Source organism: Uranotaenia lowii, chromosome 1 (genome assembly GCF_029784155.1).
Source record: "Uranotaenia lowii strain MFRU-FL chromosome 1, ASM2978415v1, whole genome shotgun sequence".
NCBI classification, from domain to species: Eukaryota; Metazoa; Arthropoda; class Insecta; order Diptera; family Culicidae; genus Uranotaenia; species Uranotaenia lowii.
Genome location: NC_073691.1, coordinates 33,752,515 through 33,778,418, shown reverse-complemented (window position 1 = coordinate 33,778,418; position 25,904 = coordinate 33,752,515). Strand labels below are relative to the sequence as shown.

The 25,904-nt window shown below is 35.0% G+C and overlaps 1 protein-coding gene across 1 annotated transcript in view; it reads right to left on the bottom strand.

Moving 5' to 3' along the window:
- The window catches only part of LOC129738845 (uncharacterized), a 166,262-nt gene that overhangs the window by 81,564 nt on the left and 58,794 nt on the right, over positions 1-25,904 (bottom strand). Inside the window, exon 2 of the mRNA XM_055730151.1 lies at positions 5,321-5,364. Within this exon, the coding sequence (XP_055586126.1) occupies positions 5,321-5,323 (3 nt within the window). The 5' untranslated portion in view covers positions 5,324-5,364. The remainder of the gene's footprint in view (positions 1-5,320; positions 5,365-25,904) is intronic.

The window sequence follows — 25,904 nt, the reverse complement described above, 5'->3', positions numbered from 1 at the left end:
GATTCGATCTCATGACCGCTAGCTTAGGAGACTTGAACGCTATTCTCTAGACTAAGGTTGACAGAATTTTTCCCAGACGTATTCCATTTAAGGCTATGATCATTTAGTATCCGGGCAGTTTCAAACCTCTGTATTTTAAAAACTATTGATTTGATCGAAAAACTTTCTATGGAGGAAATGAAGGTGTTATTATTATATTTAATGTAAAAAATTTAAAAATAATTTATCGTTGATGACAAGAAATACTCTTACTTTATGATAAAATATAATTTTTATCTTTGCAAACTTTTTTCAGCCATGTATTTATCTATTATAATAGATCAATACATGGCTGAAAAAAGTTTGCAAAGATAATTATTTTTACCACAGAAGCTAAACCTTTTAAAAATCATGATATTTACACAATTTCATCTGTAAAAATCAATTGGAATCTGGTTGGAACCTTTTCATGAGTAGGCATCTCGAAGAATATGACCTCTTAAATTCGGGTTTAACATAAATTTCTTGGTCCATCAGAACACATCTGTCACATTGCGTAAAACCCGGTTGCACAAATTGCGATCCATGGAACTGCTAATTTTAAGTTAATTCCCGGGTGTCCACTTGACAGGCAACACTTTTTGCCTGTCGGAAACGGATTTACTGCATAGTAAAGAGGTCTGCATTCAGTTGTCCCCAATAACCATAAATTTGTTCCTATAGTTGAGATCATGGGTTCCACTCCGATGCTTGGTTTGAATTTCGTAAGCATCCTAGAATGGCTCCTTATACTTCTCAACCATCTGGACCAAAAAAATATCAGAAAAAATAAACAGTTCATGAGTTTTCAAGTCAAAAATAATGAATTTCCGAGGTGCAAAGTGTGTGAAAGGAGCAAATTTGTGCAAAATTATTTTTACTATGGCTTTTTGCACCGTAAATATCTCAAACACACGTTAACGTAAAAATGTGAAAAAATAGGCAAGGTAGTCCTTTTCATAACCAACACAACGCTGTTAAAGTTTTGCATATCCGAGCTCTAGTAACCTAGCTATCACCGAAATGAAGTGCCCGGATACTAAATGATCATAGCCTTACTCGAAATTTTTTGTCCAGTATTATTTTTCCTCAAATCACCAAAAAACCTTTTTTATTTTATGTAAAAATCCTTCTTAAAAAAAACATCCAACGCTAGTTGAGTTGCCTTCAGCCACATAATTTCTGTAACGAAAACACCAATGATCCATAAAAGATGACGCTAATTCAATTTGTCATTATTTTTCTGCCCCTTGTAGAAATGAGCTCTTTTTTTCTAAAAACATGAAAATAATTCATTAATTTGATTTCAAATTTTTCAACACAATATACGGAAAATAACCTGGAAAACCCGTTGCAATACTCCTAAATAATTCAACAAAAAATGAAATCTTATTGTTTTAATCAAAACTCAGCATCAGTGTTCATATCCTGTTTCAATCATCCATAATATTGAATTTTGAAAAAAAATAAAAAAAAAATTTTATTCAGAACCATAATTAAAAAAAAAACTAAAATGGTAAAAATTTATGGAATCAAGGAGAGGTCGACTGGATAATTTGATGCGATTGTAATTCTGCAGTTCAGTCAACAAATTTCTAAAACGATTTTTTGATTATTCCGACGTTTCGATGCTGTTTAGCATCATCTTCAGGGAATTCTAAAATATTATGTATTTGATCTTGAATATTAAATATTAATATACAAATTTGATATTTTTACTTACAATCGGATCGTATCAAGTAAAATTTTGATTGCTTATGTAAACATTATTGTCCACTACTTTGCCCTTTTTCCCTGCAGTTTTTTGTGTCCCACTGTGAATGAACCAGAAATTCTTTATTTGAAACTTACTTAAATATTCAAATACTAACAATTGAATTTTTGAAATTTTTACGATCAACAAGGTCTGATCGAAGCGGTATAATTGTATGTAAATATTTGAGATTTAAGATCAAATACATAATTTAGAATTCTCTGAAGATGATGCTAAACAGCATCGAAACGTCGAAATAATAAAAAAATTGTTTTCTAAATTTATTGACTGAACTGTCGAATAACAATCGGTACAAGTTTATTTTATGCTGATCACAACTTTTGCTTTGAATATAAGGCGAGTCTGGATGAAAATGTTGGAATGCTTCTTTTAGTTCTTTTACCAACAAAGGAAAAACTTGTAAGCATTCTGGAAAATGCAAGATTTGCATCTTGCATTATCGGTCGACTGCTTATATCGATACACTCCATGTTTATTTCACATGTGCTCTTTGCCCACTATTGATCTCTCTGTTGTTTCCCTATCGATTCGGGATTTTAGTTCCATCGATTCGGGATTTTAGCCGAGAAACAACAGAGAGATGAACAAGGCAAGGAACCCATTCGAGATATACAAACATATCGATATAAGATCCAGCAGTCGACCGATGGAGCTCGACATGTGCGCATGCTGGAGCCTATTTCGTCAGGTTCACCGTGGTGAAATTGGCTAACGCACCGTTCTACTGAAATGGAAATTGCGGGTTCAAATCCCGTCGGTGAGCCCCTGTTTTCTTTTTCGAAATATCATGATATTTACGGGTTATGATCTTTCATTCTTTAATATCTCGTGTTTCTCTATTGCTTCCCATCACCTTTGAAAATGTGATAATTTTCAGCTACAAAAATGTACAAAGACGAACTCAGAATATTAAATAGATTTGACGTCAACAACTTTTTTCTGTTCGGATACCGGAGCCTTTGAAAATTCAAGTTTATTTTGCCTACTTCTCGATTGCATTCGTCACGGTTGTTCAGTCAGCTGGATTTGATTTCATATGTTATTTTCACTTTTTTGTACTTCAGTTGTTAGAATGATGTAAAATTTTTCCACAGCTCTGGATAAATCCGTACAAAAAAATTAACTGGTAAATACCATGAAAAAATCTGTTCATAAGTAATAAAAATACTTTATTACATTCTTCCTAAGAGAGTTTTGTTCAAGTTTTCAAAAAAAAGTTTCTAGACAGCAAAAAGTAACTTTAAATCTGTTTTTTTTAATGATCATTTGTAGGTTCTTATTGAAGTACCGTAAACTGGTGGAACACTGATCACTTTTTAAATTCATTTTCGAATATTTTGGAAGGAGTTGCTTTTTTGTATCACTAAAAAGCTTTAAAATACTTACTGAGGTAAGGAGTAACTATAAAGCATGATCATTGATAGCTAAATATTCAAACGACATTATAGTTACTATAACTAAATGTTTGTTACAAAACCGGATTTCAAGTTTCGGGGTAACTTTGATCACTATGGTTTTAACGTATCTCAGCATCTTCAAAATTATTGTTTTGATGCCAATAAGCACACTCAATTGAATTTTTCAACGTTTTCTTTCAAAAACAAATATACTCAAAAGATGGACAATTTGTGGCATACATTAAGAGGCAAAAATTATAAACATTTCTCATAAAGGGTTTTAACCATTTGTTCTATACAGGCTTCCTCATAGAAAATGTCCGTTTTTTTTTATATTCAAAAATTGAAAGAATGACCATAAAAATAACTCTAAAACTATACCTATACAAAGGAAAAAAGTTAAACTTTCATATAAAACAACCCGTTTGCTTCTAAATGCTATCATTTAGTCAGGAGAGGTGTTTGTTTGTGAGTCTTCGAAAAAAACAGATATTTTAAAACTTTAAAACTACATTTTAGGTAATATAAAAAAATCTCCCACTACAAACAAAATTAAGACTATTTGAAACTCAATTTATAGGCTTTCAAACGTAGAAAACAGTTTTCAGATTTTTTAACTTCAGACTTAGTAAATGATGATTATCTGCAAAAATTTCATGTTGATCAAAGTTACCCCGGTGATCGAAGTTCCCCCAGTTTACGGTACACATTAAACCAACGAATATTGCCCATGTAGAAATCAGAATGTGTCACTCAAAAATCCAATTAAAATAACACACAAATTGATCTTTTCACACTCAAATAAAGAAACAGTGTGCTTTCACATGACGGGTTTCTCCGGGTTTTAAAAGATTTAGGTACAGACACATTAGTCAATCAAACGGGCCGGAAATTCCTGGCCGCTGAAATCAATCATAATCCCTCATCCACCAATCATATGGCAAACTAACCGTAAACTTTAACGGCTCCCAAAAGCAATCAAGAGCGCCTTAATTTCATCAGCACGTAGATTGGAATGGCCAACATTTGCATAGTCAATCAAAGCGTTCAGTAATACTTACGATTGATTAAAGTTGGTACTTTAAAACTTTAATGATGTTGTGAAAATCTTTTTTTTGTTTTGAAACTCAAACTCTCCAAAAATTTCAAATAGATTTAAAAACCTCAACATTCAGTTTCATAAACTTTTTGTAAATTTTATATTATCTAAAACGTTCAAAGTATAAATAAATAATTTAAGCCTCACCCATCAGCTATGGAAGAAATTACCATCACAAATGACCAAAAAATTTGCTCTTTCGCATACCTGTTGTCGCCCACCTGTTAAATCGTAATAAATGGCTACTTTTGGCTTCCCAAACTCGCATGCTAGCTTAGCTCAGCATGCGTGAAATTGGTAGCTATTTTTCCCAGCTCTATTTCTCCATAGAAACATACCAGCATTCACTTCCATAATCACAGAAGATTAATTTCGTTCTTTTGCAAATTCGCGCTTTGTGATTCTTTCCCGCTAGCGGGAATTGCTTAATTTCAGCCGTGTTACTTTGCATAGGAGCTGATTCCTGTTAATGAGCTCTCGGTGCGAAACCGGGTCGTGATCGATGTCTACCAAATTAAAACGAACGAAAATATTGGGCAACAGGTTTGATATTTTGTGTTTTCTAGCGACCTTTCGGGAAATGTTCTGAAGCGTGATTAGCGGATTACTTGCAGGAAGTATGTTTTTCTAGATTTCAGAGGTCGGTGGTATTAAGTCAGTCGGTTTACTGTCAATAGAGATTGCTTAAAGAACTTGCACTTGTGATACACTTTATCTTCAAGCTTAAGACAAATGTTCAGTTTTGTCTACAAATTTTCAATCACAGGTACTTGCTTTGGCAAAAAAACCTGGAAATATAGATTGAAATACCAAACTTTTTCATTAAATATGAATTTACGTTGCAAAAGGTCTGTTAAAGCTCTATAAGTTCGCCAAGTAACTATCTGAACTATGTCCGTCACTTCATCAGCGTATATGTTTACGCACAACAACAACAACAACAATATCATTTGCCTGTTGAAAATATCTTGAAAATGCTTTGAAAAATACCGACTCAGCACTTTTAAGGTTCAAATGGAAATTGCAACTCACCATCAATTTACGATGCCTGGTTCACCTCCAAAGTTTCCTCTAATCTGAAATGAAAGAAAAAATGAAGTTATGATTGGATAAATTTTTATTATGTTGGGCTGGAGTTGAATTGTTTCACTGTTCCTCGAAAATTAATTTTGATACTCACACGGAAAATAAAAAAAGGTGAAATTTACCGAAAAGTGAGGTTGTTTTTTTTTCACCCCTTTTACGAGGTAAATTTTACCTTTTTTCAATCACCAAGCAAAAGGGTAAATTTTAACTTTTTTACTTCACCTAGCAAAAAGGTAACCTTTTTTCAATTCACCTAGCAAAAAGATAAATTTTACCTTTTTCGCATTCACCTAGAAAAATAGTAAATAATAATGTTTTTTATTCACTGATTTAAAAGGTAAATGCTAGTTGTTTTAAACTTCGTTTTCTAACTGATTCAGTTGGTATACTGCATGGAGAAAAAAGTATGGTATTTCCAACAATAATCCACTTATATTCAATCATATATCTGATTGATTCTCGACCAACTATAATTATCAAAAGTTCATCAATACATATAATAGACAACCTGATTGATTTCGTACACATTCAACAATATATAAAATACGTTCAACTATGATTGTATGATTGATTTTGTGCATTCAACTATAAATATAATAGATTCAACTATCATATATGATTGATTCAACTATGAAAATATGATTGATTTGATTGTAAATATGAAAGATTTTATTATATTCATATGATTGATTTAATTGTCTATATGGTAGATTCAACTATGATAATATGATTGATTTTATTATAAATATAATGGCTTTAATTATATTTCTATGATTGATTAGTCAAGATAGATGAGGTCAACTTTAAATATTGGAAATTTAAATTCTGTTTATATTCGAAGTTATCATATCTTCTGACGTTTTTCCTCAGAAAAATTTTATGGCTACGTTTTATTTTCTGTCAATTTATAATTTCTGTATTTTGCATCTAGTTCGTTTTAGCTGCCACGATGCTACTGACTAAGTTGCTAAGCTGACCGGAAATCCCGATATCCACGTCCTGGTTCCTCAGCTATTGTTCTTTTCCATCTTGAAGCATGGTTGCCCAGCAAATTGTGCATCTAAACTAATCGGTCTCGGAAGACGTCCTTATAGAAGTCAGCGCTACTGCACCCGGCGAAGATTGACCTTGCGTGGGCCGAAAATTCACTCAATATCATGACATCAATCTATCATTCGCTTTACCGACCTCACTGACTTACAAGTACTAGTTTCCTAAGGGATCTTGCCATGATCACGTAAAGGAACGTCGAGACCCTAGTCGATTTCGCGGACCGCCAGAGTAGGTGTACCTTTCCCAATTCCATAAACTGTCGGCCTACTCACGATCGCTGCCAAGAACTGGTAAAGGAAAATGTTTCCCCATCGCCGGAGAGCGCTTGCGCTTTGCCACCGATGTCAGGAACGCGTTCTGGTCTCACATTTTAGATATTTTAAAATTTTTGCTGATGAACACGGATGAACTCTACAGTATTCAAGTATCACACAATCAATCATAAAAATATAGTTAAATTTACTATATTTATAGTTTAATACCTAGAATCAATCATACATTTGTAGTTGAATCATATTTACGGTTAAATCAATTATTCAACTACAGTTGAATATATCGTATTTATAGTTGAATGTTAGAGATTAACCAGAAATGTACAGTTTAATCAATTATATTTATAGTTGAATACCTGAAATCAATCATACAATTCTCACGTGAAATTTCGTTACGTCGTATGAAACATCTTAAGAATTCACAGAAAACTGCTGCAAAACTTATCAAAACAACTTATAAACTTGTATTCCACATATAGAATATGTTGTCCAGACTACAAATATTCTAAATGGAAGGAAGTTTCGACTAGTTTATGTCAATTTATGTATTTTTTCGTAATAGAGCTCTTTGTGCACATTTTGTTTCATACGACGTAATGAAAGCTCACGCGAGAATTGTAGTTGAATTTATCATATTTAACGTTGAATCTACCATATTTATAGTTAAATGTGAGAGGTCAACCAGGAATGTATAGTTAAATCTATTATATCTATAGTTAAATGCCGAAAATCAATCATACGAATGTAGTCGAGATTATCTTATTAACAATTGAATCAATTATACCATTACAGTTGTTTCTATAATATTCAAAGTTGATTGTGTAAGGTCAATCAGCAGTTTGTAGTTGAATCAAATATATTTATAGTTTAATGCCAAAAATCAATCATAAAATTGTAGTTGAATCTATCATATTTACCGTTGAATCAATTATTCCATTTCAGTTGAATCCAATATAGATATTCATAGTTGATTGCGTCAAGCCAATTATCAGTTTGTAGTTGAGTCTATTATACTTATAATTGGATGCGAAAAAAATAACTACGCTCTGATGAATTTTTATTTATTTTTAATTTGGAAAGTAGTTCTGCTGTTTCAACTCTCTGCGTATCGTTTACTAGAGAAATCATTGCATACTCGCGCGGTTTTCTTAGTGTTTGGATGTCGATCAACATGCAGCGAGCGTCATATGATGGAAGACGGTGTGATTGTGAAATTGTGTTTGTACTGATTCTATTCTTTCTTCATGTATACCTGGGCGAGGAAACCACACAATGCTACAATATTCCAGAACGGACCTCACATAGGCAACATATAGAGTTTTGATGGTATACGGGTCTTTGAAGTTGTAGCAGAAACGCTATGTATAATAGTATTATAGTGGTCAATAAAAGTAAGTTTGGAATCCAAGATGATTCCTAAATCTTTCACTTTTTTACATCTTTCTACATCCTTATTTTCTAGTGTAATTACAATATTTGGAGATGAAAGTTTTTGGCTAAATGATATTGAATAACATTTTTTTACATTTAATTCAAGTGCACTTTTCTTACACCAGGTGTAGAAAATGTTTATTTCATTCCGGAACAAATTCATATCCTCATGGTTTTTATTTCCAAATATAGCTTCATGTCATCGGCGAATATGAGTATTTTAAGATTTTTAAGGATGAAGGTAATGTCGTTTACGTACAAGATAAATAGAAGTGGTCCTAAATGTGAGCCTTGTAGAACACCTGTAGTGACTTGAATGGGATTTGAATTCTTTCCATAAATTTTTTTTTATTTGTTATCTGTTTGTTAAATATGATTCAAGCCATTTCAGAAGTCCCAAATCAACTCAAATTTTTTGCAGCTTATAAAGTAGCATCGGTATATCTATACGATCAAATGCTTTGCTAAAGTCAGAATACAATGCCTCAACATGATTCCCATTATCCATTGCATTTAATGAATAATCAACAAATTCAAGTAAATTTGTTGAAGTTGATCGACCTTTGAATAATCCATGTTGTTTAGCTGTTATTCGGTTTTTATCTGAAGAAAAAACTTTTCATTCACAATTGCCTCAAAAGCTTGGGAATGCAAGAGATGATAGCAATTCCACGATAATTACGTACATCAGCTTTCCGCCCAGATTTAAAAATTGGAACCAGAAATGAGCTTTTCCATACTTTGAGAAAAAATCCTGTTTCTAGTGACATATTAAATAGCTGAAACAAAGGGTATGTAAGTTCATTGGCAAGGTTCTTTATAAATACTGGAGGAATTCCATCTGGCCCAGGTCCCTTTGAGGGGTCTAAATTTTTCAAACCCTTCAAGATATCATGTTTATTAAGGTAATTGACTCCAGTTAAGGTAATTAAAGAAGTTTTTTGGGCAGGACTTAATTTCAAGCTCGGTTTTTGCATTGAACTCTTCAAATGCACTATTGATAGCTGAGTTCAGTTGATCGCATATTTTCAAATAATTTGCTAGGTTTTCACTGCTTTTGTACTTTCTGTGCGTTCAAGTGCTTTCTGATTGCGATTTTTTAAGTTTTTTATATGTTTTTTAACCAAATTGGATGTTTATTATTTCTATGGCGTCGATGATGATTTTTCAGAATATGATAAAAGGCACTAACCGATGATTCGACATTTCCTTCATCTTTAAAAATGTGTTGCGAATTTACACAAGTAAGTTTATTTTTTATTTTTGCATAGTTTGCATGTTTGTATTCGAAGAGTTCTTCATACTCGCAGTCATTAGGTCTATTGTTTTTATGTATAAAAAGAGAAAATTCAATCGCTGTATGAAACTTTTCATTTTTCCACAGTGGATTCAACGACTCTGTCACACAGAAATCTTCAAGAATATTAGGGGCCATTCAAATATTACGTAACGCGTTTAGGGGGGGAGGGGGTATAGCAGTTTGTTACGGTTAGCGATTTTTTTGGTAGAAAATCTCAAAAAAAAGGTGTTAGGGGAATGGGGGGATTGAAAATTACCGAAAATTGCGTTTCGTAATATTTGAACGGCACCCTAGTCAAAATAAAATCTAAATAATAATTTTCTTGATTTTTTACGTGATTAACCTGGTTTAGGCCTAACTTGGCAATTTCGTCAAATATGTAATGCAAAGTATAGTTTTCCTCATAACTGGGAGTAGGATACTTTCATTTTCAGGGTCCAAGATGAAGTCAGCGCAATGATTAAGGTCGCAATATACATATGTGAATTTTAACTTCTGGAGGTTGCTCTATAAGTATTTTGTATTGGTATTGGTAGGTATAACCTGCTGAAATAATTAGAACAACTGTGGTGTTTTTTCTCCGTGTGCTTAAGTCATCGGACTGGCAAGTCGAAATAAGAATGTTGCGTTGGGTCGATTCTCACATATATTTTTTTTCGACTTTTGGATAAATCATTCAATAGGATGAAAATCCCAGAAAATGATTTTCTTGTTTCGCTTGAATGTTGCTTGGGAGCTCGAGTCTTCATGCCAGTAAGTAATGTTTTCCAATCATATCATCTTCGGTGTAGTACACTCAACGGCGCATTTTTGGCATAGAGCTTGCGCCGAGCGGAATTAAAATTTTTTAAGCTCTTCTTTGGGTGTGCTACTCATTTGTTTTAATTCATGATTTTCCATGGCAAGTATGAATTTTCCTTTAGAAAGCCCGTATATTGTCTTAATTTCATAATATAATGTTAACTCGAATTTTCCAGTTATCATTGCATTGGTGCAATGCACGTTTTAGCACAAGTTTGGCCTAGAGTTAGCTCCGAATGGCATTAAAATTTTGCAATCTCTTTATTGGAAGTAGAAGTTTGTGATAAAAAGTTTGCTTTCGCCATAGAGATTACCATAACAAATTAAAACTCATTGCATAATTTTATTTTAGATCTAATTGCAAAAATTCCCACCGACCATATCTATAGGGGACGATTCTATAACTTTATCACCAGAACTCCGTAATTAACCAACATCTGCTATGATTCTAACAAGACAACCCGCTGACGTTAGTCCGATACCATTCCTGGCGGTGTGAGCAAACACTGCACATTCGCGAGCACCTCGGCACTTTAATGAACCAATTGTAACACCACCCAGTTATGTCCTTCCCTAAACGGAAAGAAACGACCAGCTGCTGCTGTTCTTGTCCCAAGCTTGAATGGAACAAGACTTTAAGACTGCAGATAACTCAAAACATCCCTGGAGAACCACAAACTCCCGTTTTTTTTCTTTGCTATCAACCCGAATCAGTCCAAGAGGAACTGGGGGGAAGACAAAAACGGCATTCTGCAGCGCATTCCGGTGGATGATTGGTTTCGATTCTACGGGAATGGCAAGACGACGTTCCAGACGAAGTCGTGGGTGCACCAGCTTGAATCTTGAATCAGCAATTCAAGCATAGGGTTGTAGTAGGTGAGTAACCTTGGACTTGAACGGGCGAGACTTAGCAGGGGGTTCCACAAACCCTTGGATCAGATTAAACGACCTTTCACTTTCGGTTCAATTTGGCTGATACAGTGGGACTTTTCAAAGTCGATGAAATTTTGAATTCGATAAAAAAAAATGAGCTGATGAGAGTAATGTCACAAAATATTGAAAAAAAAATCAAACAAACTACACGACCATAAGAATTTTTTTTTATCTTATGTTCTTTTTAAAAAAAACTGTTTTTTAATATTTCTACATTGTTAATCGATTTTATTTCTTTTGAATCTAGATAAAGAGTTTCCACTGTTTTTAATTCGCTTCGTCATTCATGCAAACTGTTCTATCCCATGGGAAGAAGTCCATGCTTCCTTTATGCTTATCGAAGATTTGACAGTTTACATCTGAAAACTTCTGTTTCGAGGCCGATCGTTGTGCTTTTCTTAAGTTTTATTGTGGATTAACATAATTGCTTCCACAATCGGCTACTGATAAGTGCACAAGGCATTGTTGCAATATAACAGAGAACAAGATGTGCTCCAGTTACTTATCAGTACAGGAAAAAAAACGAAAATTCCCTGTTACAGTTCTGACAGTAACATATGAACCACCTTGAGTCGTAAAGCTCTAGAAGAGAAAGTGAACGAATTATCCAATCTCAATTAGTGGCTTAATAGTTCTCACGTTGCCACGTAAAATACCTTCAGGATGCAAAATTGTAGTCCGGAAAAGACGTGATTTTTTTCTATAAACAATAGTTTTGTATATTCTTTTAGTTAAAGAAAAAGAAATAATGTTTCATAATGTGTCCATGACATAAAACAAGTTGTTATTGTACTGGAATTTGTTAACATTTAGTGTTATTCCAGTTTGCTTTCCCACCGTAGTTGGTTAGTCCACATGAGACATTTATGGACTAACCAAGCTACTTCTTACCGCTAAGCCGTGAGGTATGATCAGTTTAAAAGATTAAATAAACCATTGAGGTCCCCTATTTATACATGTACATACGTTCAGTAGTGGTTTAACGCATAAGCTCCGCATGTCTGGACCCCTTTGTTCGTGTTGCTTCAAAGCTTCCTAGATAATCCGATGCAACGCTTCTCTGGTTTTGTTTTGCTCCTGTCGGATTAAATTTGAAAATGATCCATGAAGATATGCACAGCCTCCGAAAAAATACCCGACCTGTGAGTGATATAGCTTGATGCGGTGTATATTAAACGAGTCGAGATTTGTTTTCGACATTCAATCTGCCCATTCTCTGATTTGCAGTCAATCGGAAATGCCGTGGCAAATTGATTTATTAAATTTGCTTGCCGGTTAAAGCTTAGAAGTGTCATCCAGCTGTAGGACAGCTGTTTTATCGATTTTTGATTAGATAAATTCGTTCAGCTGACGGTGGTTTTGCAGATTTCATTTCTTAATTGCTTAAATTTTGAAATAAGTAGGATTGGAGCATTAAAGTCAAACCAAGCAAAACATTCTTTTACCGAACCAAAATTAAACTTAATTTTAAAACCCAAACTTTCAATTGAGATTACCAAAAATTCTTTAAACTTTCCGCTTATCTTGCTTCATATATGGTCGGGATTCGACCAGACCGAACTGAACGCCATAAACTTGATTTGGAGAAAATCGAATTCAATGTTCACAGCCCTACAAATTGATAATATTTTATTAGATATCTCATTTAATCATTTTCCCATCACATTTAGACTCTTATAAAGCCGTCGAGGCTATACTGGTCGATTTTTGATTACACAATAAGTCGAAAACTGAATTTTAATAGCAATAAGTTTGCACCCAGTTCACTCTGGTCGAGCCAAAATGTATAAAAAATTGCCATGCGCTATCATTTAACTGGGCAATTTGTTCTAAACGTAGGAGCCTACTAATAGGCGCTTTACGAGCACCCAACGAGTATGGCTGATGTTTGGAAAATGTTTTTTTTCGTTGAGCCAGAGTGAACCGAGCCATACAAATTTCGCACTTTTGAAATCCGGAGCATCTATGATTGTTACTTACCGGTTGCGTTCTGAACGACAGTAAGCAATAAAATAAAGCATTTTTCATCGTTAAATGTTAAAAATTCTAACATCCCCTTGAGTAAATTGGAAAACAAAACTCAAAGGATTCGGTTCAGTCTGGCGGAGTAAAATTTTAACAAATGCTTACAATTCGAAATACAAAATTTATAGCCACGGGAACGTTTTTAATCATTTAATTTATCAGATATTAGTTCGTGACGAGCCGAAGAACTGTTTTGAATCGAAAAAACAAACACACATAAGATTATTTCGCACAAAATCAGTTTTTATGACTGGAACAGACTTTTTGTTTTTATCTCTAAGGTGGCTCTCAGATCACTTTGGCGCAACGAATTTTTGTCATTTCCACTGTCTGCAACATTGAAATTTTCTAATAAAATCAGAAAAAATAGGAAAAATGTTCTGATTTTTATAGGACAGATAGTTCATCATGTTTCGCATCCGCTGCAATAGATAACTCAATTTTTTTGAAATTGGCGTTCAGTTCGGTCTGGTCGAATCCAGGCCATATGTAGTTACTGAAACTGCCTTCTTAACTCACTTGAATTTTGACAATAAAAAACCTTCCTTTTAACTCTCTACTCTTTACTCATTATTCTTTACTCTTTACTCTTTACTCTTTACTCTTTACTCTTTACTCTTTACTCTTTACTCTTTACTCTTTACTCTTTACTCTTTACTCTTTACTCTTTACTCTTTACTCTTTACTCTTTACTCTTTACTCTTTACTCTTTACTCTTTACTCTTTACTCTTTACTCTTTACTCTTTACTCTTTACTCTTTACTCTTTACTCTTTACTCTTTACTCTTTACTCTTTACTCTTTACTCTTTACTCTTTACTCTTTACTCTTTACTCTTTACTCTTTACTCTTTACTCTTTACTCTTTACTCTTTACTCTTTACTCTTTACTCTTTACTCTTTACTCTTTACTCTTTACTCTTTACTCTTTACTCTTTACTCTTTACTCTTTACTCTTTACTCTTTACTCTTTACTCTTTACTCTTTACTCTTTACTCTTTACTCTTTACTCTTTACTCTTTACTCTTAACTCTTAACTCTTAACTCTTAACTCTTAACTCTTAACTCTTAACTCTTAACTCTTTACTCTTTACTCTTTACTCTTTACTCTTTACTCTTTACTCTTTACTCTTTACTCTTTACTCTTTACTCTTTACTCTTTACTCTTTACTCTTTACTCTTTACTCTTTACTCTTTACTCTTTACTCTTTACTCTTTACTCTTTACTCTTTACTCTTTACTCTTTACTCTTTACTCTTTACTCTTTACTCTTTACTCTTTACTCTTTACTCTTTACTCTTTACTCTTTACTCTTTACTCTTTACTCTTTACTCTTTACTCTTTACTCTTTACTCTTTACTCTTTACTCTTTACTCTTTACTCTTTACTCTTTACTCTTTACTCTTTACTCTTTACTCTTTACTCTTTACTCTTTACTCTTTACTCTTTACTCTTTACTCTTTACTCTTTACTCTTTACTCTTTACTCTTTACTCTTTACTCTTTACTCTTTACTCTTTACTCTTTACTCTTTACTCTTTACTCTTTACTCTTTACTCTTTACTCTTTACTCTTTACTCTTTACTCTTTACTCTTTACTCTTTACTCTTTACTCTTTACTCTTTACTCTTTACTCTTTACTCTTTACTCTTTACTCTTTACTCTTTACTCTTTACTCTTTACTCTTTACTCTTTACTCTTTACTCTTTACTCTTTACTCTTTACTCTTTACTCTTTACTCTTTACTCTTTACTCTTTACTCTTTACTCTTTACTCTTTACTCTTTACTCTTTACTCTTTACTCTTTACTCTTTACTCTTTACTCTTTACTCTTTACTCTTTACTCTTGACTCTTTACTCTTTACTCTTTACTCTTTACTCTTTACTCTTTACTCTTTACTCTTCACTCTTTACTCTTTACTCTTTACTCTTTACTCTTTACTCTTTACTCTTTACTCTTTACTCTTTACTCTTTACTCTTTACTCTTTACTCTTTACTCTTTACTCTTTACTCTTTACTCTTTACTCTTTACTCTTTACTCTTTACTCTTTACTCTTTACTCTTTACTCTTTACTCTTTACTCTTTACTCTTTACTCTTTACTCTTTACTCTTTACTCTTTACTCTTTACTCTTTACTCTTTACTCTTTACTCTTTACTCTTTACTCTTTACTCTTTACTCTTTACTCTTTACTCTTTACTCTTTACTCTTTACTCTTTACTCTTTACTCTTTACTCTTTACTCTTTACTCTTTACTCTTTACTCTTTACTCTTTACTCTTTACTCTTTACTCTTTACTCTTTACTCTTTACTCTTTACTCTTTACTCTTTACTCTTTACTCTTTACTCTTTACTCTTTACTCTTTACTCTTTACTCTTTACTCTTTACTCTTTACTCTTTACTCTTTACTCTTTACTCTTTACTCTTTACTCTTTACTCTTTACTCTTTACTCTTTACTCTTTACTCTTTACTCTTTACTCTTTACTCTTTACTCTTTACTCTTTACTCTTTACTCTTTACTCTTTACTCTTTACTCTTTACTCTTTACTCTTTACTCTTTACTCTTTACTCTTTACTCTTTACTCTTTACTCTTTACTCTTTACTCTTTACTCTTTACTCTTTACTCTTTACTCTTTACTCTTTACTCTTTACTCTTTACTCTTTACTCTTTACTCTTTACTCTTTACTCTTTACTCTTTACTCTTTACTCTTTACTCTTTACTCTTTACTCTTTACTCTTTACTCTTTACTCTTTACTCTTTACTCTTACTTTTTACTTTTACTTTTTACTTTTCACTTTTTACTTTTTACATTTTACTTTTTACTTTTTACTTTATACTTTTTACTTTTTACTTTTTACTTTTTACTTTTTACTTTTTACTTTTTACTTTTTACTTTTTACTTTTTACTTTTTACTTTTTACTTTTTACTTTTTACTTTTTACTTTTTACTTTTTACTTTTTACTTTTTACTTTTTACTTTTTACTTTTTACTTTTTACTTTTTACTTTTTACTTTTTACTTTTTACTTTTTACTTTTTACTTTTTACTTTTTACTTTTTACTTTTTACTTTTTACTTTTTACTTTTTACTTTTTACTTTTTACTTTTTACTTTTTACTTTTTACTTTTTACTTTTTACTTTTTACTTTTTACTTTTTACTTTTTACTTTTTACTTTTTACTTTTTACTTTTTACTTTTTACTTTTTACTTTTTACTTTTTACTTTTTACTTTTTACTTTTTACTTTTTACTTTTTACTTTTTACTTTTTACTTTTTACTTTTTACTTTTTACTTTTTACTTTTTACTTTTTACTTTTTACTTTTTACTTTTTACTTTTTACTTTTTACTTTTTACTTTTTACTTTTTACTTTTTACTTTTTACTTTTTACTTTTTACTTTTTACTTTTTACTTTTTACTTTTTACTTTTTACTTTTTACTTTTTACTTTTTACTTTTTACTTTTTACTTTTTACTTTTTACTTTTTACTTTTTACTTTTTACTTTTTACTTTTTACTTTTTACTTTTTACTTTTTACTTTTTACTTTTTACTTTTTACTTTTTACTTTTTACTTTTTACTTTTTACTTTTTACTTTTTACTTTTTACTTTTTACTTTTTACTTTTTACTTTTTACTTTTTACTTTTTACTTTTTACTTTTTGCTTTTTACTTTTTACTTTTTACTTTTTGCTTTTTACTTTTTACTCGTTACTTTTTACTCGTTACTTTTTACTTTTTACTCGTTACTTTTGACGTGAGAAAGTAGCTTTAATCCGATTTTTACTGGGCGGATTTCATACCGTGTCAAAAATAACCTAAGTTCATTTACAGAGCTTTGTACAATCTTTTTTCTAATATTCGATTGTCGGGATTTGCTTCCAGGAGACAAGCGACCCGTCTGACAAGGTTTCCCTATATTTTTAAATATCCAATTGCAATGCTTTGATAACTAAAACTATCTGATCATGTTTATTTGTGTGGTGAAAGTTAAAATAATACATTTTCTGGCTAATTCTTTATATTCTTGATTGTGGATTCAATACATGAACAGATTTCATAGAATTGTCAGGTTGAACTAAGTTTTAAGTCATATCACAAATAAGAGCTTTTTCAATGGAATTCATCGATTTGTGAGAAATAGCACTGTATTATTTTGAACATTCAGCAGTAATTTCATTTTATTGATTCAGTTTGTTCAAACAGTTCGTTTATTAAAAAAGGAAGGACTTGTTAGTAACGTAGGATTATAGGATTTAAAACACTCGATCCCACTATAGTCAAAAGTTTCTCCTGCCTGATCATATCATTTTACCCAAATCTTCGAACCAAAATTGTTTTGTTTTGTTGTCAACTTTTCTATTGACTGCTAGGACGTGGCCGGCGCCGTTATGATAATTTAAAGAGAGAGTATCAGTTCTATGCACTGAGAATGTTCTGCTAATCCCAAGCACCATTCTATTTTACGAACAATCGTTTTTCTTGTCTCAATTTTCCTGCTTCGAAAGCTATTTGAATTCTAAAGCTGTCATTCCAATGCATCAGATCGAGGTTCGAACCCAAACTTCTCAAGAGAAGTGCAAACTTAAAACAATACATGAAAATTTGACAGAAGAAACAATACAACCTTGTAAACAAGTACTATTTGAGATCAAAGCAAACATTGCATGAAACCTCATAAGAAGGATTCAAATTTTTACTTGTTTGGTGGTCAATATCCTATCTGATTGAGTTAGTTTGGAATAGTTTAACATCTCACGAGTGCTAAGCTATATCTCATAATATTGATATTAAAAAAAAAGAAATTTCAAAACATCTCATCTTGGCATATTTTGTTGTTTTTCTCTTCTGATCGGGCGTCCAAAACAGGGCCGTAAACCCTAGCGTTCGGCCTCAAATATTCATGAGGATAATCGTCCTAACATCAATTTCATATCGATACGAAACATAAAATTTATCTGATAACACTTTAAATTAAGGGAATCAGACTAGTGGTCAATGAATTTTTAATGAAAGAGTTATAAAAGTCTGATTTTTTAGACTCGCGATTGCAATATTGAAATGAAAATAAAGTGTTTGACATATTTCGCCTTTTCCATCTAAAAAGTGTTTCGCTGAAATCCTTTGAAGCCTCGTTAGTAACAATGATGTTTCATAGTTGAACCAGCACAGTAAAGGTCATAATCCATCAGGACATTTCCGTTATATCGTCCGTCGATACACGATGGATTCCGTAGAAAATGAGGAAAAAAACTACCCAGCATGACCAAAACTTTAAAGGCCAATGTCACGGGTCCGGTACATAGGTATCGAACGACAAATTATCAAGGTGAATTTTGGTGACGTGACTCGGATTACACGTCCATCGTCGTCGTCGTCGTCTTCTTCGATGCCGGTCCTCCTGTCGTCGACCGTCCGAGGAAATGGGTTCAAGTTTTTCGGTTTTAATCCCGAAGACACGTACTTTGCTGTGACGCTGGCTGAACGGACACACTAAGTGCTAAAGTGTGTGTGGAGCTGCTGAAGGCTCCGACTGCTGCTGACGACAGCGCAAACGCGCGCGAGGATCGAAAATTAAAACTTTTGCGTTCCGCCATTCGATCTGGCTTTAGGAGGCCTATCCGTTGGAACTGGAATATGGTAATGGAACTGAAGATGATTGGGATACACCTTCTTTGGGTTTTAACGCATCATCGTCATTACATTTAAGCAAAAGTCATACAAGGAGACCCTTACTGGAGTGGACCAACAAGAGAGAAGACTTTCAGCTTTACAGGATCGGAACTTGTCAGCGTCGCCTCATCACTTATCATTTGTTATGACAAGTTGTTTTGACAACTAATCAGTAACAGCCAGCGGTGACAGTTCTACTACTCACACTCACTAATTCGAACAATCTTCCTGTCAACGGAAAACATCTTTCTTAACATTGCAGGCAATGCAGATCGAGAAGTCGGTTTGTTTAAAATAAAAATAACATAAACATTACAAATACAGATCATTAAACACGAGGACCTGTTAAAATTCTGCCCTTCCTGTCATCGAGTCTTCCACGCCAAGCAGTGAGTTTCTCAACCCACCACCAGAGCCCGCGAGTGACGGTGGGACGCATAGCGCGTCATATTTTTAAATGTCACTTCATCACCCGACTGAACCCCATGATTTGTCGAACACGCGGCGTGTTGTCATAAAGTAGCAAAAGTCAGCAGTGACTGAATTGCATTCGGACATGCACTCGCACCTTTGCACTCTTGTTGTTATTTTTTTGATGCTGTTGTTACCCGGGAACTTCGAGTGGCATTATCGAGCGACGATATCCATTCTGAGCCATAATAGCTTTATAAACATCATAAGGACTCATTTTAACCTTTGTAAAGGCGGGATCGATTTGTAGATAATATGTCGCTCAAAAATTCATAAAACAAAAAGTTATGAGATCATATCTCAGCAAAGCCTGGAGCAATGCAAAATAGCATAATTGCGCTACAACTTTCAAAGGGCAGTACGGGATGATGATTTATGTCACTAGAAAGGAAGGACTCGGTGGAACGTTTCGTCCCCTTCAAAAGATTCACAGTCACTAAACACGAAATCAACTGTTGAGATTTTATCCTGCGATCGGTAGCTTAAGAAGATCGATAAAAGTATCCGGAAATATGTTACGTTTAATTAAATTTAATATGGAAAATTCTAATATATTTATGAATTTTCGATGAAGTTGTAAGAATCAAGCCTATCCAGAGTTATTACTCATCTACCACCGTTCATCAGCATTGAGAATCGATTCTCATCATCATCATTCTCACCGTGCGTCGTTAAAACGTCTCGATCATCGTTGAAGCTCCTTCAAATTTCTCCCATTTGTCACGAATCTAAAGACCGTGGCTCGAAAGAAGTGTCATCATGATACCTCGGGGCAAATTGCCTCCATCATCGACAGGCAGAAGATTCATCAAACCTATCGTGGTTTCCCCTCTAAAACAATCCCCCGATTTATCGATCCACTGATCGCTCGACTCGTGCGCCGGATGACAAATTCATTCGCACGATTAAAACGGTAACTTGGGGATCTTTCTAAAAAAAATGAAAAATATGGTAATCAATTTGTCTTTCGTCTTTGCTCCATGGTTCCAGGTAAATAATCGTGCCATGATCTTTGGCGAAAATACGCGATGTGCATGTGTGCTTTTAGTAAACAAATCCTTGAGGGAGGTCAGTATCAATTAATCATACTCACCACAGAGACTAAGTCTTGGTGGGAATTTTTCCGTCCGATCTAGTTGAGGTGGGTAATTGAAATCTTGTAGGGGAAAAGTTCATATAACGCCCCATGTGGCTAATACGCGCCACTCTTGTTTTGAAGAATCTGACACATTTTAAGCCTGCAAAATATTACCAATTTGTTTTAAATGCTGTGATTGGTCATGGCAAGTATGAATTTTTCCTTAAAATGCCCCTGTGTCATGATAATTTAACAATTTAGGTTTTTCTTCATTTTGATCTAAATTTTAAAACACTTTTAATAAGGTGTCACCAAGCAGAGAAAAACGAATAAGACAATATTTTCTGACACATCGATAGAAGAGAATCTAAATTATGATTTTATGCTAAAAAATCATACTGAACTCGCTAAGGTATGCTTTTCATGGGTATGTTCTATCACGGCCCATGCGCTCTTTATAACGCGCCAATCGTAGTAGGCTGAAAATAGCATTAATTTTTCAAAAAGGCCAATTTCCATTGAAAATGAACAAAAAGTTCAAAGCCATATTTTGAGCGTTAATTCAGCCCAAAAAATCTATTTTTCATTTTTTGTTAAATTTCTATTAGTCCATTTTGATTTTCTTTTCAGTAAAAGTGTCTGTATGTATTGGTGTGTTTTCGGTCTTCGGCTGCTCTCGGGTGTGTTCGGCTGCTAGGCGCGTATTGAATACACAGCGGCGCGTATTCGCAACACAGTTTCGTTCTGTGGCTTTGAATATGGTTTTTAAAAATCATGTTTTTGGAGAAACTATAGCAATTTGAGTAATGAAAAATCATAGGAATTTGTAGAAAACACTTTTCTTCAACGATTACACCCATTTTTAACACAATTTGTACGTAGAATACACAGAAAATCAGCGATTCGCTTAGATGGCGCATAATAGGGCATGTTCCCCTAAATGGTTCATGGGGTTAACGCGAGCGTTTTTTTTTTCAACTCCATCAGAACCACCGGAGCTTAATGTGTTCGGTGACATTTTGAGACGCAAATGAAGCTACTGATATGAACGACCCCATCACTGCTGGAGGCTTTCATTAGCACGCATTTTTCATAAAATCGTCACTCTGCCCGCTGTTGTGGAGCGCCTCCCTAAAAGGAGGCGTCATCTGGCCTAATTAGGTTTCTCTACTTTTCTACCAAGCGTAGCTCAGATATGCTACGGTTGTTGTTTATAAATTGTCTTGTTTTTTTTAAATGATTCAGAAATTATTTTTCAACCCCCTGACAACGATCTGAAGGACCTACCGACCTTTGGTAATTAGATTTTTTGTTAAAAGAGTTCCGGAAAAAAGAAGTACCGTAGAATTTGTTAAAAAAAAAACTGATCTACATATGAGTTATGAAATGGTCTATCAGAAATATTTGATTGTATAGAAATAATATCCTTCCACAATATTTCAAGACTTATTGTAAAACTCATAACAAAAAGCTATTATGCCGCTTCTTGTAGCTTAGGGGAGATACGGGCATACAAGCACTCGGGGCATAGTAAGCACTCCTATTTTCCACGAAAGAACAAATTTTCTCTAATAAATTTCAATGAAGAACAGTTTTATAGTTCCTATAGTATTCATTCTTCTTATCATCATTACAGAAATAATAAATAAAAATTAACATAGTTCTCAAGTGACGAAAATATTATAATTTTTTAGCACCGGAAAATATGCTTTAATGATCGTTAAATCAACCTTATCTAAAAGATACGCACACCAACATGATGTCCAAAATTGTTCCTCAATTTTCACCATCATTAAATTTTTGATTTTTCACAATAATTAATTTCAAAACGTGTTTTTACTTTAACTTGTTGACTCGGGGCGTATAGAGCATCATTGATCGGGGCACGATGAGCATTATCTGCCGTAGAATCTAGCAGCGAATTCAACCCGATGAAGTCAACTAAATTATAGATCCACAGCTTGACTTACATCTGACGATTTAGTCTATTGGTTAGGTGTCAAAGAGGTATTCAAAAAATTTGAGTTCGAATCCTGGTCGGGGTGATCTTTTTTTTTTCATTTACCATCCATCATCGATTATTTTGATTGTGTTATTATACGGCTAGTAGTATCATCCGCCAAACAAAGCATTGCCCAGCACACATTTTTGTAACTATATTCTTATTCTGTTTTGATATGTGTTCGGTATACATTTTAGAAAGATCGTATGAAAGTTGAAAAACAGCATTTACCTACCAAAGTGCAGGCAATATACATACATAAATTATATTTCTTTCTCAAGCGACGAAAACTACAACAATTGGGCGCTATCCGACACCTTATTCGTACCTATCGGAAGAATGCAAGAGAGCGTTAGATTTTGCTCTCATAGAATGCAAATCATTGCCAGCGACAATATTTTCCAGTTCTCTCTTTGGTAAATATCCTTCAGTTCCCACCTGATTTTTAGCCCTCTGGATGCCTTGTTGGTTGCAGAGAGAACAAGACGATGATTTTCTAACTTGAAGCACGCGCGGGAGAAAAACTTTTTCAAAATAAACAAACATGGTGGACTTTCTATCCTAGCCGATTTAAACTGACTTCAGGCGACATTTTATACGATCTTTTCCTTATGCAGTTGGATTTGCGATTCGCAACACCATTGTAAACGACTTAAGTTATCATTTCTAATACGATTTCTTGTTTACTGGGTGGGGGGGGGGGCGGTATTGATTCGGAAATTCAAATTTTGCTAAAAATATTAAAAATACCAAAAAAAGACAATAAATAAGAAAATGGATTTCTTACATCATTTATTACAAATAGTTATCACACTAACTCAAAAAATAATAAATTTCACTGATAAAATAAATCAAAACTTCCAAAACAAATCACAATGAAAGTTTCAAATCAATGATATTTTTGATAAGTCGTTGATAATTTTTTCAAATGATTTTTGTTATTTTGAACTAGAAATTTGCGTCAAAATAATTTCTAAGCAGTCTAATTTTAAAATTTGGAATAAATATTCCCAAAACACAAATTTAGAAAAAAAAATCCAAAATAAATGACAGATCATTAAAAATTGTTGAAAACGCAGGTTTCAGTGGTGGAATAGAGTTATCTTTATTCATGTTTCGTCTATGAGGTTATTAGATTACAACTATATTAATTAGCGATAACTAATTGTCACTTCCACATCCGAATTGACTCAAAGCATGCGGAACCAAAACAAACTGTTTTGGTTTCGCCGACGGAGCGGCAGATTTCCTCTGCCGAAACCGTAAGTATCAACACCTCCCCTCAATTCGCAGATTGAGAATGCTGAACAGCTTCGCGTGCCTCGCCCTTGGTAGTCTTCGTGAATGTATCAGTTGGCTGATCCTCAGTCGAGATGTGTCGTAAAGAATGCTGACCGCTTCTCACGATCTTCGATGAATTTTTCCGCTGATGGTTCAGGGCTCCTCCAGGTACTGCATATAAGGGATGTTGTCCTCCGCTTTGGTCGATGTCAAACTGACCTTCTGCTGACGTTTCGTTGACCACGAAACTAGATTTCCGATGTCTATCCGAGCTCGCGTTTCTGCGGCATACCAACGCCATAACGGTCATACGTCGATGGTATCGCAGAATACGCTGCAGGCCTCGCCAGTGGCTATCCGCCGGGCTGGTCTGGTATTTACTTAGTGCGCTAACCGCTGCACAAATATCTGATCTCGATGATATCGCCAGATACTGCAAACAACCGATCAAGTCTTTGAACGGCTGTTCGGTGATAACCTCACCATCGTTTAGCTGCGTCCATCGACAATTCGTACCAGAAACAGAATGGGTTTCCTGTGACCTGGGTTAAGCTAACCGCTTCCCAAATCTCGCTCTCATCCGGGGCTGCACTGATGTTCGGCCTCGAAAACAACAAACAACCGATCAAATCGTTGAACGGCTGAATAGTGATAACCTCACTTCGTTCAGCCCGAATCTCGTTCTCTTTCATGGCTGCGGTAGTCTTCCGGAAAAAGCAGTCCCTTTGGCCCTTGAGCTTGCTGACGATTCGAAGTTGCTCTTCCTCATAATCAGCGGCTACGTTAGCCACGTAGCGTTGATTAGCTTCTCCTGTTCACTGACTGCGTCTCTGGGCCGGTTCGGGATTGACGGAATCTTGATCATCATCGTCATCTGCGTCGTTGCAACCGTTGAAGTCGCTCTCGTTTCGCACCCTACGCTGACGGGCACCAGAATCGCGAATCTTGCGTTGACTCTGGTGGCTGATAACCTTAGCGTGCGATCGTACAACATATCTTGAGTATTGTGTTCTGGTAACCCCAGAAAAGCATCCTCTTGTGGCTAACAAAGCCCTCTCTCGGTGGCTCCGAGAATAAGCCAGACTTCGATCGGCAGCACTCGTCCTAAATGCCGCAAAAATCAAGAAGTGATTGAAATCGCTGACAACTAACCGTCGCCTGAACCACCTCCTTCGCAGCACCCGGAACAGCTTCCAAACATCGAAGACAAGCTCGCACATGCTAACCACAGCGCAGCTAAAATGCACGAGAACGATTTTCTCGACTTGCAGCTTCATAGATTCTCGTCCAGATGCGTCAACTCTTTGACCTTTCCTGGAAACCGGAGGGCAACTATCAGTAACATGAGTCCAATCTGGCTCTGGTAAGTTGCTGAAGTTGCTGGCAACTAACCGTCGCCCAAAATACCTTCTCCAAAGCAGCAGAAAAATCGTACTGTAAGCTTGGATCAGATTTCGCGGACTGACTACAGCGAAGCTCCTCATCACAAGAGTAACCCTCTCGGCAAGCAGCTTTTTCCAACCTCCAATCTTGGCTAATACTCCATCTGGAGCATTCGGACCTGACCAATCCTGAGTACAGATCCCGAGAGTCCTCCTCCCGGCCGTTGAAAATGAAACCATGCTGCTACCTGCAGCACGGCTCGTGTCGGCATCGAGAGTAACCCTCTCGGAACCCAACTTCCATGCCTCGAACTCCAGTGGCACCTTCTGGCTGACCTGGAGTATCTCCTGGCTTCTGTGCTGGCAATCCTCGGCGCTCGTGGTCGTCTGTGCTTGGATCAGCACCTGAATGCTGACCGCAGGGCACAGCCAAAGCACGAGAGTAACCCTCTCGGCTAACAGCTCCACCCAATAGTTCTGGGGTGGACCTACCGACCTTCGCGCTGAACCATCTCGGTTGCGGATAATGGGACTCCTCCCGGCCGTCGGTCGTGAGCTCACGCTTGCTAACCGCAACGTGGCTCGTGACGGCATCGAGAGTAACCCTCTTGAACCGCGAACCTCCCCGGACTCGACCTTTGGCGGAACCTCCTGGCTGGCCTGGGACATCTCGCTGGCTGGTCTCTGCTCTGGCGGTCCTCTGGCTGCTGGACGGCCTTCCCCGGTGGTCCTCTCGCTCGTCCGTTGGCTGGTTGGTCCCTCTGAGATGGCTACTTGAGCACTTGCTAACCGCAAGGCTGATTTACTTGAGAGTACCCCTCTCACTAA